Genomic DNA, 19,737 nt, shown 5'->3' on the forward strand with positions numbered 1-19,737 from the left:
TGACGGTGTCTCTCTGTCCCGGAGCTGGGGAGCCTGCACGAGGTGCTGGTGCGCCCCGAGCACCTGGCCCTGGCGGAGGAGTGCAAGGAGGTGGAAGAAGAGCGCCTGGCGCTGGCCCCGCCGCTGGAGCAAGCTCTCCGACAGGTGAGGGGAGCAGGGGTGGGGAGCCATGCCTTTGCTGCCTGGCCTTGAGACTGGGACAGGCCCTGCTGCTCCTGTGCAGTGTGGTGCGGAGCAGGGGTGTGAGTCTTGCTGCCTAGCCAGGTCCCCCCCGGGGCATGTTGGGCTCCGGCTCTCTGCTAACTTGTCTGCAGCCTGCTCCCCCCGCCTCACTGCCCCCAGCTGCAGCTTTCTAGCTAAGGTGCCACCTATAGGCCCCTCGGTGCTCGGCCTGGCTCTCCAAGGAGGCTCTGGCCTTGCCCTTGGCTCTCCTAACACTTGTTGGGACTTGGGGTGCTCTTGAAAGTGGACCCCAAACCCTGAGGGGTTTTGTGAGGCACCAGGAGCCTGCATGGCCTGTACTGAGACTAGTGTGTGGTGGCTGCAGCTTGGAGAAAGCAGGACATCTGAGTGATGTGCTGAGCTGGACGAGTTGTAGCCTGGCAGTGTCCTCTCCAGGAGTAGAGGTTCACTAGGAACCCTGGTCTGGTGAATGGAGCCCACCTGATCCGGTCACTTAACCTGCAGCTGCCATGCAGCCATCTCTGAAGTGAAGCACCACGCTGTGCAGGCACAGGTGCTTAATGGCTTTAAAAGTAGCCTGCAATAGGAAGGGGCTGGCTTGATGACCCAGGCAGCCCCTTCAAGTCCTCTAGGTTCATACAAGCAAGTAACAGCATCGTAAGGGCCCTTTCTGCTTGCGTGGGGAAGGGTTTAGTGCTTTTGAGCTACTGCATGTCTGTGTCTTTGCAACTTCCAGTTCAACCAGTCTGTAAGCAATGAGCTGAATATCGGTGTAGGTACTTCCTTCTGTTTCTGTGCTGATGGACAGCTTCACATCAGACAGGTTCTGCATCCCGAAGCTTCCAAAAAGGTAGGTGGGATGGGTTGGGGCAGGGAAGGTAAAAAGACAGTGATTGGGTGCAGTATTCCTTGAGACTGATCTAAATGTGATTGATTTTGATTTTTATTGAAGATTTCATAATTTCTCTCTACTTCAAATTGCCTGATATTAAAATAACACAGAAATCTCTAAATAATTTTACCAGATTCAAGGACTGGTCTATGTAAGTGGGATATTTTGAGTTATAATCTCCTCTAGCTATGCTAGAACAAGAATGTCTGTCTGGGGTTAGGGAATTAGATTGGTATGAGCACCTTTTTACTGGTTTAGGGTAAGTCTGTTTTGGAAATTGCTTAGATAGAAATGGTACTCCTTGTGGCAGAATATGTGACCATCTAGGAAATTGTGCTGGCTTAAATACAGTAATTTAAATGAATATCCTACTTTTTTAACCTGGTGTAACTCTTTCATGTAGACCAATCTCAAGACTCATTTAATGTAGCTAACATACACAAATTGATTGGTTCGTAGGACTGCAGCTAGGAATTTGTGAAAAATGTCTTGAGTTCAAGATTTTTTTGCAGTTGTACATGCTAAACTTTGAGACTTTGAACTCCATGCTTAGGTTTGGTAGCTTCCTATCTTAATATATTCAGTTTATACTGTAACAGTGGAATTTGCCTGTATTTGTAAGGAATTGATCAGGACAGATTATGAAGGATGAACAGATTCATAATCTCAAGCAGAGCACCATACCACTAATGTAATTGTAGATTCCTACCATTAACAGTACAATTGCAATGATGTGAAGGAACCCCAGTTAGCAAACAAAAAAAACAATACCACAGGTCCATGTTTCAGTATGGGTGGGACTATGGATGTTTTAAGAATCAGGGGAATGCAGCTTTAGTAATGTGTATATAATCCCCTCTTTCACTTGCTGCACCTAATAGCAATCTCTGTACATTTTATTCTCTCCAGTACCTGTTGTTTTAGATGGCTAAAGCATGAGGATAACAATGTAACTGATCTTTTTACTGCTGTAAGATTACAGTATAAGATTTGGTTGTCAATGCTTTTTGATATGTTATGTCATTCCAAAAATGTCAGTCCTCTAATATTTTAATAGAGTGTACTGCTACATTATGAATCCTACTACTACAGTTCATACTACTGTATGCACTGATGTAGAATTGTCTCTGTAAAGAGTATGGGAGGGGGGAGTAAATTGTGATGCATCTCATCTCTTTACAACAGAACTAGTTATCAAATTGATGTACGGTTTACCTAGTTCATCTTTCAGTGTAATTGGAGAATATAACATATCCCCCAGATTTCTGAAAATTCTTTGTCACTGTAGTTAATGAGATCTTTAGGATAGGGCTTTCTCTACATACTTAAGTATTGGCCTAAATTTAAGATTTGTAGCAAAAAATCTTTAGGAAGGTCCAGAATGTCTGTGTTTTGGATAGTCAGCTTGAGCCACTGCCACAGCCCGGTTTTTAGAATCATTGCTACCATGTGTATGCAGGTTCAAATTATGTTGAAAGTTTGAATAGAGAGATTCATTTAGTGTAAAAAGGGAAGAGAACCAAAGTGTCATTAAATTAAAACTGAGAAATTTCTAAAGGCTGAGGCCCTGCATATCCTTTATCAAAAGGAACAGAAGTGACAGTGGGGAAAAAAATTGTATTTACACTTAAAAATGATGCCCAGATTACTTACTACATATTTTGAAGAGAAGCAAGATCTTGCTGTTTAACTTCTATAATGGGATAAATAGTTAGGCCGTAGCATGTGGACATGCATTTGACTGCTGAAATATGCAAACAAAATAAGTAATAGAGTTAATGATGTCTTTCTCATACCTGTTCTTCTTGCAGAGGAGGACAGCACAGAGACTTGCCAGCCTTTGTGATGACCTTACATTTGAATGCAAACTCTTTGAAAAATGGGTGGGGTTTAAATTATGTAGTCACAGACCTGTTTACACCCAAGCCAAAAAATCTGTTATTACTTCAGATTCGATCCCAACTTGTTAGAGCCTAACATCTAGCTTTCCTCCCACATGTGCATCCACCCTGTCATTCTATTAATGAATGTGTTGTGACATTGGATAGTCTTTACATTGTGGAGGTAAGGATCTTGTCCTGATGATCCTGAAAAAGGGTCCTCAACAACCAAACAATATAAAACCTTACAGTTGTAGCAGCATTTGTGGAAAGTGATTTCCCACTCCCCCAGCTAGGTACAAATAAGAACTCAAATATAAACACACACTGTCTGTGCTAATTCTTTACCAAAAAAAAGGGTACAGGAGGATCTGTTAAACTGCTAGAATACTAATTTTCTTCTCCAGTCTAATAAACCCTGTATTTCTGTGCACGAATGTATACGCTGCCAAATGTCTCATAGAGCAGCCACATTCTAGATCTATTTTATTTAATTTGCTCTGTAAGGCAGTGTTAAATTAGTTATACATGGAAATAATACTTTGTATCTACAATATTCCATTAATTCAGAGTTCCATTCTTTTAAGAAGCTGCTGTTCAAGCAATGGGAGAGATAATATCTGAAAATGTCTCTATCCTAAAATACATTGCAAGATGCCATCCTGTTGCATTTTCTGATCTGAGTTTCATGTGGTAGTGGTTTAAATAGAAAATATAACCTGATGATGATATTCTTATATTTGCATTCAATGTACTTGACAGCCAACCTGCATTCTGTCTGTTACTCATGAGTCTCCTACAGGATGACTCCAAGATCCCAGACCTCTAAGTAACTGTCTTTTTAATCCAGACACCATAAATGTTTCCCTTCTCTCCCCCTGCTCTCTCTTCAGATGTGGAATATTTCCTCCTGCCCCCAAATTCAATAAATAAGAGGGCTACATGTAAATGGGTGCACAATAATCAAGTATAGTCCTAGAATATTTAAAGAATTCAGGACATAAAACTTAAAAACAGTGACTTTTTTCCATCTAAAAAGCTATTACAAATTACTTGCAGAGGTCATCCTGTATTCATTTAATTTCCCTCCAAATTTTGTGCAGTTGCATTCATCATAATTAAGGAAGCCTGTCTCAAAACTAGACAATGAAGGCTTTAAAAATAAATTAAGTCTGTGTTGTATGTAGTAGCATAACATTTACAGAGTCTGTGAGCCTAAAGGCTTTTATTAGCCCTCGTTTGAGATGAGGAACATAACTCACTCTTGGCTTCACAGGTTGGGAGTGGTGTATTCATCAAACACCAGCCCACAACCTTTACATCACATCACACAATTACAGATTCGCAGTGTTACAAAGTGTCAGAATGAATAGTTGAAGTGTGATTTGTGCTCTGAAAACTCAATCTGTCTATAAAGTGTCTTCTCATCTTTCAAAATCTGATTGAGGTCCATAAATTGAACTATCTGCCCTCTGGCTTGTAAGGATGAAACTTGGAACCAAGAGCTATTAAAATGTTGCAATAGTACCTATATGTTCTCCAACAGATGCATTGGATCTGCAGGACTAGTAACAGTAGCCAAGAGGCTGAAAAATCCTTTCCTTTTGCTTGTAACCGAAGCAAATATTTATGATTACACAGAAAAAAGATCTTTTTGAATAAGAAAGTCAGAGCTGTACTTAAACTGCTGAAAAAATCTTATAAAAAGGCTTACTGTAATTGGGGATGTGTGCATATTTTACTTTAAAAGTTTTGAAGTGGGGGGGGGAAAAACAAAGATGGAATTCACCTTAATTAACAGTAACTATCTTGCTCTTACAGAATATCTTACTGCCTGAATGCTTCTACTCTTTTTTTGATTTGAGGAAGGAGTTCAAGAAGTGTTGTCCTGGCTCACCTGACATTAGCAAACTGGATGTTGCGGTCATGACAGAATGTATCCTTTTAAAAATTACATCTTTTTTGTTGCAGTAGTAAATTCGTACTTCTAACAAGAATACTGTCAGGGACTACTAGAATGTTTACCATGGTTATTCGGAAATAGTATAATTTAATAAACCACACTGAACCCAAATGGATTTCCTATTAAAGATGGCACTGTCTATAGGAGTCATGGAAAAATATATAGTGCCTTGCAAAAAGCTTCACCAGAACCTTAAATGGTAAGAGATTTGGAAGGAACTTTATTTTCTGTTTTCTGTCTCCTAGTTTTGCAATACAATGAATGGCTAATTCATTGTTTTCTTTAGTGGAAAGTTATGATAAATCTGGATCCTGGTTTATTTTAATAAACGAATCATTACTACAACAGTTCATGCTCAGTGCATTCAATATGTCAATTTTCATTGCATTTTTATCACACTTTATAGATATTAAATGATCATGGCTATTCTGGGACCTTAGTTTAAATATTGATATTTATTTCTAAAATGATTATGGTGTTTAATCTTTGAATAATACATGGTTGTTTTCAGTACCTGTGTTATGCACATTTTGATGTAAACTCTACTTGGATACCCTACAAAATGTAGGGGATGCTAGCAACACTTGGACAATACTGCCTTCCCTTTGCTTCATAGATGTCAGTGTGGTTAAAATGGATTTCCAGAATGGTTCTCAAGTAAGCAGTAACTTAATTTTGTAGTTCTCTTAAACAGTGTTTTACTATGTGACTTTCTTTTCTGTGCATACCTGGGCAGCACATGGAAACTTAAACTGAACTTCAAACCAGTAGATAGAAAAGATGTTCCTCCTGCTTTGCTTGTGCCTAATGTGTCTTTTCACTGTTCTGTATCTGTAAGCTCAGAAATAGGAAAAAAAAAAAGTGTTTTTCAACTGATGCGTTCAAAGGGAGGCAGCAAATACTAGGAGGAAGAGAAGGAATTCAAAATGATTTTCTTAGTTCTCAAAGCTAGAATAAATGTTAATGGGGAGAAACAGTTGGACAAAATCATTGAGAATGTATCTCCCTCTTTGACATGTAAGTGGTTGGCATTTACCAATTTTTGCCACCTAGTGATATCTGAGACACTACAACCTTTCCTCAGTAGAAAATGAATAGAAATAGAAAATAACTGCAGATTTGGATGGGGGAGGGGGGTTGTTTTCATTTGGCTGTGTGGCAACAAGGCTTAAAATGCCAGTGCTACAGCAGCTACTAACCAGCTATAGAATCGGATGCTTGAAGTAGTCTGTTCTTGTGAGTTCAGATGCTGAATTAGTGTAAATACTATAACTCTTCTGGTAAGGAAGCAGTTACTTGCTTATCCTGCTATCCTAAAGCAAAAAAAGGTAGGTGTGGATCTGTGAATATGCAGTATATGAAGATCTCTGAATATGGGGCTCTGCATAATACAGGAGCAGGGTAATATTAAGTCTCTGCTTTTACATGCTAGGAATTTAGTAGGAATATTTATGTTTTCTATTCTGAAGAGTTCATAGCTTAAGGATGATCTACCAGTATCTCTGAAAAATAAGCTACTTTGAAGAAATTGCACCAGTGAAATATGCCTTCTCTGTGAACTCAATAATATATCTCCTGAGTAGTAGGACCCTAACAAAAGTTTGCTGATAACTGGTTTTCTTGACCCTCTTTTGTAGTGTCATGACTTACCCAAAAATCTGACCAAAAGATTTCCATGGCCATAAGCTTGCAAATATTGTTAGACCTCCTTTGGGAAGAGTTTGAACAGAAGTTACAATGCCAGGTATTGTCTGAAACTTAGTCTCTTCTAATTCCGCCATCACTATAGCCACCAATGAAACTTGAACAAAGTGAATGATTGTTTGGTGGACCAGGTGTGTGTGTGCATGTGCACTGAAATTCTTTGATACAGATCTGCATTGTGGACTTGAAAAAACTAGTTACCAACACCTTTCCTTAAGCATATAATTTAGAGTGTTGTTTTGGTCTGTGAGTTTTGTCAGCTCTCTTGTTCTCAGTTATTTGTCTGACTTCTGTATTTCTGCTTCACCATTAGCTCTTTGTAAATCTACTCTGTTTGTAAAGTGGCCAGAATACTCTGGTTTTTTCTATGTGTTTCTGTAGTGTGCTTTAAATTATTTGTCAGGAGGAATAGCACTTCCTTGAGCTATACTGCTGTTTTGGTAGGGTTTTCATCTGCTAGAAACATCCATCAACTCATTTCAAGATTTTGGGAAGATCATATAAATGATTTTCTGACTTTCAATACATGTCAATAGGTTAAAAATATGCCTGGTCTTCAAAGATCTGCCAAAACAAATTAAACTATTTCCTGGTTATTACTAACAATACAAACTGGCCCGTTTCACTTAAATTGCTACACTAGATAGTTTCATTCAACTATGAGACAATTTTGTAACAAAGATAAGTAACTTGAGTAGAAAATTAACTCATATGAACTTGGCATGAGAGGCATGAAATCATTTGGAAAGTTTTGTATATGAGAGCTGTATAAAAAAGAATGCTACCAAAATTTCAGTGGTTCCCTTGTATGCTCTCTTTGAGTGAACACATAGATGACAGTACTTATCTGTATTGGGAATTGCATCATTAGTTAACTGTTTAGTTGAAAATATTTAAGTCCATGGCATAAATCAGACAACTGCATGTTATGATGCCTGACAATATATTTTGTTCAGGGAAGGTAATCTTTTCTGGGAAAGAGCTGAGAGAGATTGAACTAAATACCCAGAGGAACTTGACAGTCAACTGGATCAGCAAGCTACGTGAAGTCTGTTGAAATTGGAATCCCTTTGTTACGAGAATATGGTTTTCCTGTGAACACTCTAATTTTTTTTTTTTTTTTTTTTTTAAACCTGCATAATACAAATCATTAGTTGTTCTCATGAGCAAAATATAAACCTTTATTTTTAAGGAAGGAAAAATAGCAATAGTTGAAACTTTTCAAATTCAAGAAATTGAGGGAGAACTGAGACTAGCTGTGAATCTTACCTTTCAGATAAATATTTCTGTTCTTGGCTAACTTCTATGATTTCAAACAGCCAAATAGTGTGAGAGATTTTTGTTTATTTAATGCGACCATATGAATGAAAGTAACATATCAGTAACAAGAAAATCAACTTAAAAAAAAAGTCATTAGAGAAATCATGTTCTTCTGGAAAAGAAGTCAGGGTTATCCAAAAAAGAATTTACCTTTTTTGTATAAATATATGTACAGAAGGCTCAGCAGTGTTCTTGCACTTTACATACCTAGCTAACTCACTCCCTTTAATTTGCAAACCTTGCTAAGCCAGTTCACACTGTCATGAATGCCTTGAGGGTGGAGTGAATAAAGCTTGCATGACTAAATTTAGTCAGATCCTCCTTTCCTTCAAGATCAGGCCTGTAGAAGCCATTACATGACAAGCAGCTGGAGAAGATGCAGAGGATACAGTTGGAGAAGAATAGCTGCTTTGCTTGTTTCTCAGTTAGGCTAGTGTGAAGATAAATAAGAATAGGAAATATGTTTATGGATGAACAGTCAACTACCTCAAAGACTGCACTCCCTGTTCTGTTGCTAGTGTTTAGTATATCTGTGGGCATGTGACTTTTTTTCAAAAGCAAATGAAAATCAAGACATGCTGCATAAAATCTGAATAACAATAACAGCAAAAAAACTCAACAAAGTAGTAAAAAAACAAACCTGTCTCCTAATTATAAACAAGAGTAGTTAAACTTCTAATTTTTGATAATTCATTTCCTGGTAGTGCCTGGGACCAACTAGAATTGGAACCACATTGTGATAAACACTGTCAAAATAAAATAAATCATGTCCTGAAGGACTTAAAATGGATAAAACAAAGGGAAAAGAGGATGGACTAAGCAGAAAGACAAGAGATGGAGAAACACTGTAGAAGTGATAGGAAGAAGGCAGAAAGTACAATTTAGGTGAAGGTGTAAAGTGTAGGTCCAACACCATGAAGGAGAGTACTGGAAACAGCTTATTTTCCTCGTCTGCACAAATGAACCTAAGGTAGAGCTAGTTAATAATCTCTCCTTCAGAGCTACAGGAGGAGTCGGCTGGAGTAAAATTCTGTAGTTCCTTGTTTCTGTACTTACACAGCAGCTATGCCTTGCCTTTTGATCAATTTAAAATACAGATGCACTCATGTGTAACGTAATAAATAGACCCTACATCCATATATTGTCTATAGAGTTTACTTATGCTGGACCAGTTGCCATTCACAGTGAAAAGCCTTTACAGCTTTAAATATCAATTCGAACTCTTCACAGAATCGTAGAAAACTAGGCTGGAAGGAACCTCAGGAGGCCATCTAATCCAACTCCTTGCTCAAAGCAGGAGAATCCCCAACTATATCATCATGGCCAAGACTATTTTGCCAGGTCTTAAACTTCCAAGGGTGGAGATTATACAGCCTTTCTGGGTAACCTATTCCACTGTTTTGCTACCCTCCTAATGAGAGTCTTTTCTAATATCTAACCTACACCTCGCTTGCTGCGGCTTGAGACCATTGCTTCTTGTTCTGTTACTTACTACTACTGAGAACAGTGTAGCTCCGTCCTGTTTGTAACCATCCTTCAGATAGTTTGAAGACTGCTATTAAATCCCTCTTCTCCAGACTAGAGAGAAACCCAGTTCCACCAGCCTGTCCTTAGGAATCATTCGCTCCAGCCCCCTAAACATGTTTGTTGCCCTCTGTTGGACTCTCCAGTTTGTCCACATCCTTTCTGTAGTGCAGGAAGTAAAAGTGTGAAAGAAATTGCTTCTCTTCCCAAAATTAAACTAGACATCTATATATCTGATCCAGTTAAAGCAAACTGTTTATGAGATCTGTGGAATGTTCTGTAGGAGAAAAAGTGATTTTGAAGTAAAGTAAAAACCTAACACTTGTAAAGTGGGATATTGAAAAATCATTGAAATGTAAAACCATTCATATGTGCTTGGCAACTATATGTGAATACAAGCCTTTGTCAAGAATAACTTTGTTGTTGCCAACAGTCTTCTTGTAAAATGTACGCAGAAATCTACTTTCCGCTTAACCAGTGTTCCAAATGAATGGAAACTGATTCCAGTTAGTAAGAAGCAAAGTAGTGAAAATTTTTATCTCATCATTCACCAGCTCTCACTAATGTTGATTTTTAACTTTACTTTTTCTCTTACTCTAGCTAAATAACATCTGTTAACATAACTCATTTGTTGCATCTGAACTGATCCCCTGTGTCTGCACTATAAATATTTCCTGAAGCTTCCTAGTAGCAGTGGTAAATATTTTTCTGTGAACATTTTCAAAGAAAATGTACAATACTTTGGCTGCATAAAATATATGCACTGTTGTTTGTCACTTGTTTCATTAAAAAATGAATCTTAATTTTTAATTTCCTAATAAATAGGGAAACCACTCATTCTATTTAAATGTAAAGTGATTTTTTACCTTTCTCTGTGAACATTGGACGTGTTGAAAAGGGATACTGTAGGTTGGTATTAGTCAGGACTCTTGTCTGCCTACTATATCGGGAAAAGAATTCTAGACTGAAGGAATAATTTTTAAGAATAGATTCTCTTAAACTTTACTTGGTTGTTTTTAGGGGAGAAAAAGCCTACAACTTTTAAATTTATTTATTAGAGCAGGGCTGTCCAACTGGTCGCTTAAGAGCTGTATGCCAACCCGAAGGGTTAATTTGTGGTCTCCTGGCTTCTACCCAGCTGCCATTTATTTCCCCACTGCAGAGGGCAGTGTGGTGCAGCACAGCACAGACCATGGCCTGGGGCTGCTGAGCAGGGTGGCACACTGGTGGAGCCCAATGGCTAGGGAGTTGAGGGTGAAGCACCCATGTCCTGCACAACATGCAGCCCTCCACTGATGTGCCCCAGGGGGAGTGTAGACCCTGGCTGGCTGGGAGTTGAACAGCCCTGCATTAAAGTGTGATATTAGAACATTAAAACTTCTAAATTGGATACTTGGGTAGAAAAACATCTAGCAAAATATATTAGGTAAGGAAAGCTAGTGGGGGGAAGGGCAGAAGTATTTCATGGTAACTTGAACTAAGCATCCATCATAAAAAATAGTCTAGGTATTTTTTTTAAACTTATGTATTATTATTGTTATAATTAGCTTGGGAAGAAAACTTGAAAGTTAGAACTTGCCAAAACAGAAAAACTCCAGGCAAAACCTATTTGACTCATTTAGTCTTAAACTCATGGGTTTCTGGGTCCACAGCTAGTGGTCAGGGCCATGCTTCTGGCTTTGATTTTCTTAGTAGAGATTCCAAAATGCCCCATGTATATTTTAAATTAAAAACTATCTCTAAGGTCATGAGTTGTTACATCACATGTATAACACTTCCCTCGTTAATTTTCTGTACCCCGGTTCCTTGTAGTTTGGGTCTTTAGCAAAGTGAGATTTTTTTTTTTTTTTTCCAATTCCAAAAGGCTAGCAGCATGAACTTTTTTTCCTATCATCTTTATGTGAAAGCAACCAACCAGATTTTTAGAAGTAGGACCATTTCTTCCTTCCCTCCCACCTACCTGTTTCCAAAATACTTTATCTAACTGGGGACAACTGCAGATCATTTTAATGTACTCCATAATGGAAACAATGGTTTAGTTTTCTTCACTTGGGTAGCAGTGCTGCAAAGATAGTGTCCGGTGTTCCTACAAAATGCCTTTCCTGACCATTTTAATTTTCTCATCCTTGTCATTCACTTCTACTTATTCCAAATAATGGATCAAGTTACTGTTTCACTAGGGTAATGTGCCTTTACCCAATTCTTGCCACGTCTCAATACTAGGTGAGCAGGGTTTTTGGTTGGTTGGTTGGTTTGGTTTGGTTTTAAAATTTGTAGAAGTGGACAAGGTGCTATGAACTGCATCTTTGTAGAAAGTGTATGGTAAAGGCAAGGAATGAATGACTTATAAGGGACTGTTTGCTGTATGATGTATATTTAAATACTATGACCTTAGTTTTAAGCTTTGGGATATGGTTTTAACTCAGCCTTTTTCCTCCCCCATTAGGCATGGCATACTAGAATCTAGTTATTTCAAACGCAAGAATCTGTGCAACTTTCACCCAGATCTACTAAATACCTTACAGTTGTTACTGGGATCTCCACTGTTGCCAAATGCTTTCTGAAGTGATCTTGTGTTAAGTAATGGTGACTGAGGATTAACATGGCTGAATTTTTATTCAAATCATGAATGAGAATGGATTAAATGTTACGTTGATTGAGTCAGTGGCAATATGAATGTTTGGCCCTAGCGTGTGGGCGAATTCTTTGGTAACAGACTTACTCAATAACTATTGACTTAACTCCACAATGTAGATTTAAATCTTGACAAGAGGAATCCAGCATTTCACTGTGGGGCTTCTCAGGTTGAAGATATGGGCAATATTATTTTAACGTTAATTTCAGAACCATACAGTAAGTGGCCATAGTAAAATAGTTTGTTTTTTTGCATTTTTGTTTTTGTTGTTTTTTTGGGGTTTTTTTTTTCTTTCTTGCATGCTGGATAAAAATAATTTCTGATGTGTTTCGTAGATCACAGATTTTCAGATCCAGAAAGGGTGAACTACAAATTTGAGAGTGGTCCCTGGTACGTACCTCCCCTTCTTTTTGGACATAAGCCTTCACAGCATCCCTGAAACCAGACCTACTCTTAAAATTCTGTATTTGGCTACATTTGCAAAGGGTTGTCTTTTGCATTTGTTCATATAGCCTCTTATGTTGTTGGGAAGCCTTTTTTTTTTTTTTTAAAGAACCCAGTAAGTCTAATTAGGAGGAGGGACAAAGAGAATGAAACATATGGTAAAATAAAACCAGGTGCTGAACATCTTTTTTTCCACCTTATTTGTTACTAGCTGCTAGTTTCTGGACTGTGCTCATTATCATCATTAATAGTGAACACACTGTGCTATTATACAAGAATGATTTTAAACCCTTGTTAAACAACCTCTTGATATTGGCTTTCATTTTAAAGTAACGATATAAAAAGTAATTGCTGCCAAATTCAGCACAACTGTAGACGTTTTCTTGCATGTATGACTCTAAAGATACTGACAAGCTATGGGAGTTCTATGAGTAAATCACATAAATATAACGTCCTTTTAAAATGTGTTCACTGATGACAACAAAGCTTAGATGATTACAATTAAGGTACAAGCCTCTTAATGATTCTTCTCACCTGTTTAGCAAATGAGCTTCTTAATGATATCATTAGTTACTAGTACTTTTTAAAGCATTTTTTCCCCACAACAGACTGGTAGTAGATCTGCTCTTATATTCATGAATGATCTTGAAGAGGAAATAAGCAGGGTGTTATCGAGAGAGGGAAATGCTATAAAACACTATAAAAGATTTTATATCTTGGTAGCAAATAGCAAAAAGAGATTAATTACAGAAAATTTCTTTAAGGGGAAAACACAGACTGCAGTAACAACATAGAGGGTAGTGATAGTTGGCAGATTAGGTGGGACCTTGTAGTGTGGCAAAAGTGAAAGTAAATGTAAATTCTGAGTTGTCTGTAGTCAGAAATGTTAAGCACTTCGTATTCTGAAATATCAGGGATTTTGTGCCTTCCTATATGTTTTTGTTCATCTTCTAGCTTTCTATGCATGTGCCTTAGACATATTCTTTAATGCTTGAAATGGATTTAGAGACCAAAATGCACAAAATCAAAATTCTGTCCTCTTTCAAAGAAGTTCTCTATGAAGTGAGTCCACCTCTATTGCTGTTGAACAACCCATTGCCCTTTATAATAAGCTGGATAGCTTCACTCACTTTCTCCCCTGACTTTGGCTATTAATGGCAAAAGTGATGTAGAAGAGTCTTAATAATAAGAGAGAACCTTTATTTCTGGATCCCAGTTACCTGATGTGGGCCAGGGTCATGAGAGACTAATACTGTTTCATTAGGAAGGGCAGTATCCATATGACAGACAAAAGCTGCTTAAATTTCAGTAGAACCATCATCATTAAAGGGAATTAATATGAGAATAGAGTGATTATGTGAAAAGTAATTTTACTACAGTGCAAGTATTGCTCCCAAAGCTAAGCAGCATAACAAAAACTCATGCAACTTCCAAGCCAGTACAACTGTTCGTGGCTCCTCTAAGAAGATAATCAGCCATGAGAAATGTTCCTTATAGCTCAAGTTGAGCCAACCTGTAGCTGTCACAAGTTCCCTGTTGATTGCCAACCAGCTGCTGGTAGCTGAGCTACTCCTGCACTTTAGCAGTCATTGTAGTTTCTAGCCAAATTGGTGGGAGGAGAAGTATGGTAATGGCATGAGCCAGTGAACTGCAGTTTTAACTTCTTTGGGCAGGGACCATGTTCTGTGGTTAGTAAAGCAACTTGTACAGTAGAGACATTGAACCATGACTGGATGTCCTCAGTACCAAAGCAGTACAAATAATAATTGACACTAATTTCCCCTGTCATTTTGGCTGAGGGAGGTAACCACCTGCTTTTATCCTCACTTTAGAGATAGGAAAATTATGCTTCCACAGTAAGTGATGAAGCTTTATTTGTTGACTCTGGGAGAGTGCTATGTAAGTCTAAGGTACTATGTGTGTGAGGTGTCTTGGAGACACAAATCTAAAGGAAATGGAGGTGAGACAAGGAGGAGGGAAATAGTGTTGCATGTTTTTGATATGCCTCTGGACAATGGAGAATGGATGAATATATGGAAGAAAGGAAGAGGGGGGAGAGAGCATCTTTGTAAACAGAAATGAAAAGGATGGAAATAGCAAAGGGATGGAGAGAATCAGATGGTTATGATTTTATGTTGGTTTACGGCTTTCCGGCCAGTGGAAAGCACTTTTGGACAAAATGTGGACGTAAGGTTAAGGTTGTGAATAAATGTCACAGCTCTAGTCTGTGTGTGACAGTCACTGAAGATGGGGAAGCTTCAGTTATGTGACCCTTTATTTTTGTTCTTATCTGCAGCAGCAAGATGGACCTCATTGATGACAATGCTGTAATCCGAGCAAGAGGCTTACCATGGCAGTCATCTGACCAGGACATTGCAAGATTCTTCAAAGGCCTAAATATTGCTAAGTTAGTGGCCAATGGTTCTCATTACAGCTTTATAAAAAGAAATGGTAACTTCTCTGCTTCAGTCAGATTCTCATCTCATTTCTTATTACTTCACTCTTAAAGGGGAGGTGCTGCCCTCTGCCTCAATGCCCAAGGTAGGAGGAATGGGGAAGCACTTGTCAGGTTTGTGAGTGAAGAACACAGAGATCTAGCACTACAAAGACACAAGCACCATATGGGGAATAGGTACATAGAGGTATGTAGCATTGATCTTCAAAGCATCTCCTTGATTGGGCAGCTAGCAACATGCCAAGCATAACCAGATTTCCTCTCTTTCCATAGGTATACAAAGCAACAGGTGAAGACTTCCTTAAAATTGCAGGAGGTAATCTGGCTCTTTTGATTGGTGGAGTTGGGATTCCGTTCCAATAAGTGCCTGTTAGTTTATAGTTGTGAGTTAAACATTTCTGGTATGTGAGGTCTGACTGGCTCATCAAATGACTAGGCAGTTGTTGCCCTGAGACTGATACTCTGCTGGCTTTGATTTGTCTTATGGTTTATCCTCCCTTTCCTACACCCCCATCTCTACCTTTTTGCTGTGACTCATCCACATGCATAGAATCTGTGACTTCCTCTCTCAAGCAGCGTTTCTCTACCCATTGGTCATGACTCAGAAGTGGGTCACAAGAACATATGAAAGGGTTGCAAATAAACTTCAAAAATGAATCAACAAACTTTAAAATGGATTCACCTTTAAAGGAGAAAAATGTGGGAAACTGGGGCTTTTCCCTTGCAGGCTGTCAGAGTTCCAGTTTGCAAGAGTCTGCCTGGGGGGGGGGCTCATGGCCACCCTCTGCCCCACTTAATGGGGGGCTGGGACCTGGGGGAAAGAGGCAGCAGGTCAGGAGTGAGGGACACTGGGTTAGGACTGGCCATCACTGTTTACAAATGAGTTGTGGTACAAAAAAGGTGGAAACTACTGCTCTAGAGGAGGGACTCTCCAGCCTGTGGATGTGATGTTTGACATAATGGTGCTCTCATCCCTGCTATCATATAAATATTTTTAACGTGTTCTTTGTTCAAACAGTCATTCTGTCAGGGATTTTTACCATTCATACTAACCTGTTCCTGAACTTGATTTGCCAGGGTGGGCCAGGGCTTCTATACAATCAATAACTTGAACTGAACTTGAATCCTTTTTCAGAATAGCAGTGTCTCAGTTTCACCTGTTCTTAGACGCTACAGACAAGTCTCTGAGAGACCAAATGTGTTGCAAATAAGAAGGGATGGGCAAAAGTGACTTTTAAGGAAGAACCTTTCACAAACATTACAAGGATACAGAATTTTTTTGTAAATCGTCCCACAGTCTCCTTTTTCAGAACAGTTCTGTTACAGTAGTGAGTAAGAGAATGCTTTTAGATTAGGGTGCAGAGAGTTGCTATCCACATCTATAGTATTATAGTAGTGGCTGTAACTTGTCAGGGTATTTTGTATTGGATCTCCTTGGATGGGACAATTGGGAAGCCTGATTCTCCCCTTTCACCATCCAATTACCACTCAAATAGGAATTGCCTGCTGCACTCAAGGTGCAGGATGCCACAGTGACTCAGTACTTAGGAGGAGCAAATACTTCTACTACTTTAAAGGCTCCTGAAAAGCAGGCCAGGTTTATTAATGGGACTGGTTACTGTGTGATGCTGTGTGATTACTGTGTTGTTAATCTAGAGGGACATGGCTAAACTAGGAAAAAAGTAGTATGTCTTGTAATTGTCTAATTTTTACACTGTGAACATCTTTGAAGGAGAGGACTATGTTTAGGCATAAGTATCCAAATGCATACCTTACCTGGTCAACTAGCTTTGAACATCATGTCTGGGATACTTACATTATGGTAAAATTAGTTAAATAATGAGAGACTCATTGAGATATTGAAGGCAAAACTGGCAAGTTTCTATGGAAGTCACTGAAACATTCCATAGAGAAGATGTGAAATCTCCATCACTGGATGTTTTACAAGCAGATTTGACAAACGCTTGGTTACAGTGGTTTAGATGGGATGATCTTGGTTTGAGCAGAGGTTTGACCATATCGCCTCTTGAGGTCCCCTTCAGTCTTTTTTCTCAGAATCATAGTTTAAAAAAAAAATGTATAAAAGTTGAACATTCAGAAGTTTACTCTTTGCTGCTAACTCCCAAAGCAATGGCCTGGACTTATGATACCTAAACTAGCAATATTTTGGAAATGTGAATTTAAAAATATTAATATAATATTTAAAAAGATATATTAATATAATATAAAATATACACACCACCTGCTGCTCTGGTCCTGTGGTAAAGATTCAGATTTTGTTCATGGGCCTAGCCTGGTGTTCTCTAGTTGAATATTGACAGCTAATGCTGTAAATACAACTTAACTTTTCCCTTTCAGTGTGGGTGAAACTCTAATTCAAACAATTAAAGGGGCAGCATTCCTAGACTTCAATGAGTGTTTTATATTACTATATCTAAGTGGATTTTGAGTGGCTGAAGTAATCAGAGTTCCAATTCTTGATCTTGGTTATGAACTATCTGTGCAAGGATTTCTATCTTGCACTTTCTTTCTCATATGGGGGTCTCAGCTTTTGATTTTTTTTTTTCTGTCTTTATTAAAGGCACTTCCAATGAAGTAGCTCAGTTTCTATCCAAAGAAAACCAAGTGATTGTCCGGATGCGAGGTCTTCCTTTCAATGCAACGACAGAAGAAGTGCTAACTTTTTTTGGCCAGCACTGCCCTGTAACGGGGGGAAAGGAAGGAATCCTTTTTGTCACATACCCTGACAACAGGCCAACAGGTGATGCCTTTGTGTTGTTTGCTTGTGAGGAATATGCACAAAATGCACTAAAAAAGCATAAGGACTTGCTGGGGAAAAGATACATTGAACTCTTCAGAAGCACAGCAGCAGAAGTTCAGCAGGTAGGTTAAAAATGTACACGTACCTTGCACTGTTAAGGCCAAAGAATTGGCCATGTATGAGGGTGCTTGAGCAATTGCTTTGCGGCTTGTGTGGGAGTGGGGATGGAGGGGTAGAAAGGGGAGGGAAGGTTGTGTGACCTTTTGTTCAAATTATGGTCAGAAAATGTACTACATAGATTCTTTCATAATCAAGTTTTTTTGATTCCCTCTGTTTGTAGAGCAAGCTTATTGGATCTAGTGACTGTGCTTGCGTTTTTATTCCTTTTAGTACCACAGGCAGCATAATTAAGAGAATCATCAACAGGACTATTCATTACATTTTGAACTGGTCATAGTTCTGGAAACCCTTTGCAGACACAGAGGAAGGCCTAGTCTGGTTTTCAGAGTCATTGCTAGAAATAATGCAGGAGTAGATCTCTTAAGCTGCTGTCAGCTACAGTCAAATCTTGAAAATGGTCTACTTGACCTAGAATAGTTAGGACACAAAAGCAGCTTTTCAATCCCATTTAGTCTCTAGAATACATTTGCATTTAAAGATAGTCTCATGCACCACTACATCTCTAACCAAATTATGAAGTGCCATCAGAAGACTAAAATTCTCTACTCTCCAGTGATAGGATAGCATCAGCATGTATCTTTGTTTTAAAGTTAAAAGGATATTTTTCATCCCAAAACATCAGGAACCTGTTGCCATTAATTTTTTGGCTACTTTATAAAGGAGGGGGTGAAAAATGTGTTTGTACTTGACAATATATTGCATTGTAACAAGCAGAAATGGAGGAATACTGTGTGAACATAAAATATGATGGTAGCTATTGAAACTGGCTTAAGTGAAATGCTAGATGCTAAATTATAACAGCCCAAAATCTTAAAACCTTAAAAAGGAGGAGAAGAAGGGGGGGGAGAAAAAGAAAAGAAAAGGTGATATGTGGGGAATCCCTTGTCTTTGAAATCTAGATGAGAAGTTCTTTTCCATAAGTCTGGCCACTTGTTGCAGCCTTTTAAAATTTTAGACCTTAGAACATTTAAGATTTAATCTTTTCCAGATATTAATGATTCTACTCTTTCTTTAGGTTAATGAGCATTTTATTTTTTTAAATATTAGCTTGATATGCCTTATCTGTACTGTTTAGTCATGTATGTATTATCTGTACTTCATTGTTAAGCTTAATATAAAATATGACTTAAGCAGAGTTTTTTAGTTTGTGTTTTTAAAGCTGAAGGAGGAGAGCATTCTGGCTAGTACTGGTACTCTGCATATGCTGTGGGCATCTTTTTGAGGGTGCAGCTTAAATTAATTGGTACAGAAGAGGGACGTAGCCAATCTCCCACCTGCAGTGCTGTGAGCCCCATGTGCTGGCATGGAACCACCCTGGTCTGGTTCAAAGGTGCACATCAGTGGGTCAGCTGGGCTGGCTCTCCGCTGTTATGTGGAGCTCCCAGGACTCAGCTGGAGCCATGCACCACTGGGGGCTCTGTTTGCTATGGCCATGAGTACCCCAAGGGCCTGCCGCTGTTGCTGCCACTGCTGGTGGCAGGGGTATGCATCATGGGAGCGGGGGGAGTGGTGAGAGAGCATGTGATGGGGTCCCCCACCATGTGCGCACACCCCCACGTGCCCCCCCACTGCAGGCAGGAGCTCCCCTCCCCACTTACCAGCTCCCCATTAGCATGCCACTGTGTTCAGTGCTTCCACATGGGTCTCCCAGCTACAGTGCCAGGAGCCCGGTGGAGGTGCAGAGCCTGCCTGGTTAAATGTTCATAATTTATATGTAGTCATACATTTTACGTGCAAAATTGCACGGGCACATGATTGCATAATTCCCTGGGAGTGTACATCTTGTCCATTCAGCA

General features: G+C 39.0%; 1 protein-coding gene across 3 annotated transcripts in view; it reads left to right on the top strand.

The window, feature by feature from the left end:
• ESRP1 (epithelial splicing regulatory protein 1) overlaps positions 1–19,737 on the top strand; it is a 41,230-nt gene that overhangs the window by 285 nt on the left and 21,208 nt on the right. For 2 of the 3 annotated variants that reach the window (XM_019527942.1, XM_019527943.1), the window contains exons 2-10: positions 25–144; positions 920–1,033; positions 4,777–4,891; positions 12,221–12,319; positions 12,437–12,491; positions 14,842–14,952; positions 15,055–15,187; positions 15,274–15,316; positions 17,582–17,883. In XM_019527942.1, the coding sequence (XP_019383487.1) occupies positions 25–144; positions 920–1,033; positions 4,777–4,891; positions 12,221–12,319; positions 12,437–12,491; positions 14,842–14,952; positions 15,055–15,187; positions 15,274–15,316; positions 17,582–17,883 (1,092 nt within the window). The remainder of the gene's footprint in view (positions 1–24; positions 145–919; positions 1,034–4,776; positions 4,892–12,220; positions 12,320–12,436; positions 12,492–14,841; positions 14,953–15,054; positions 15,188–15,273; positions 15,317–17,581; positions 17,884–19,737) is intronic. The other variant, XM_019527945.1, reaches the window with a different exon arrangement.

This window comes from Gavialis gangeticus, unplaced genomic scaffold (genome assembly GCF_001723915.1).
Source record: "Gavialis gangeticus isolate Ggan-Ray unplaced genomic scaffold, GavGan_comp1, whole genome shotgun sequence".
In the NCBI taxonomy this organism is placed as follows: domain Eukaryota; kingdom Metazoa; phylum Chordata; order Crocodylia; family Gavialidae; genus Gavialis; species Gavialis gangeticus.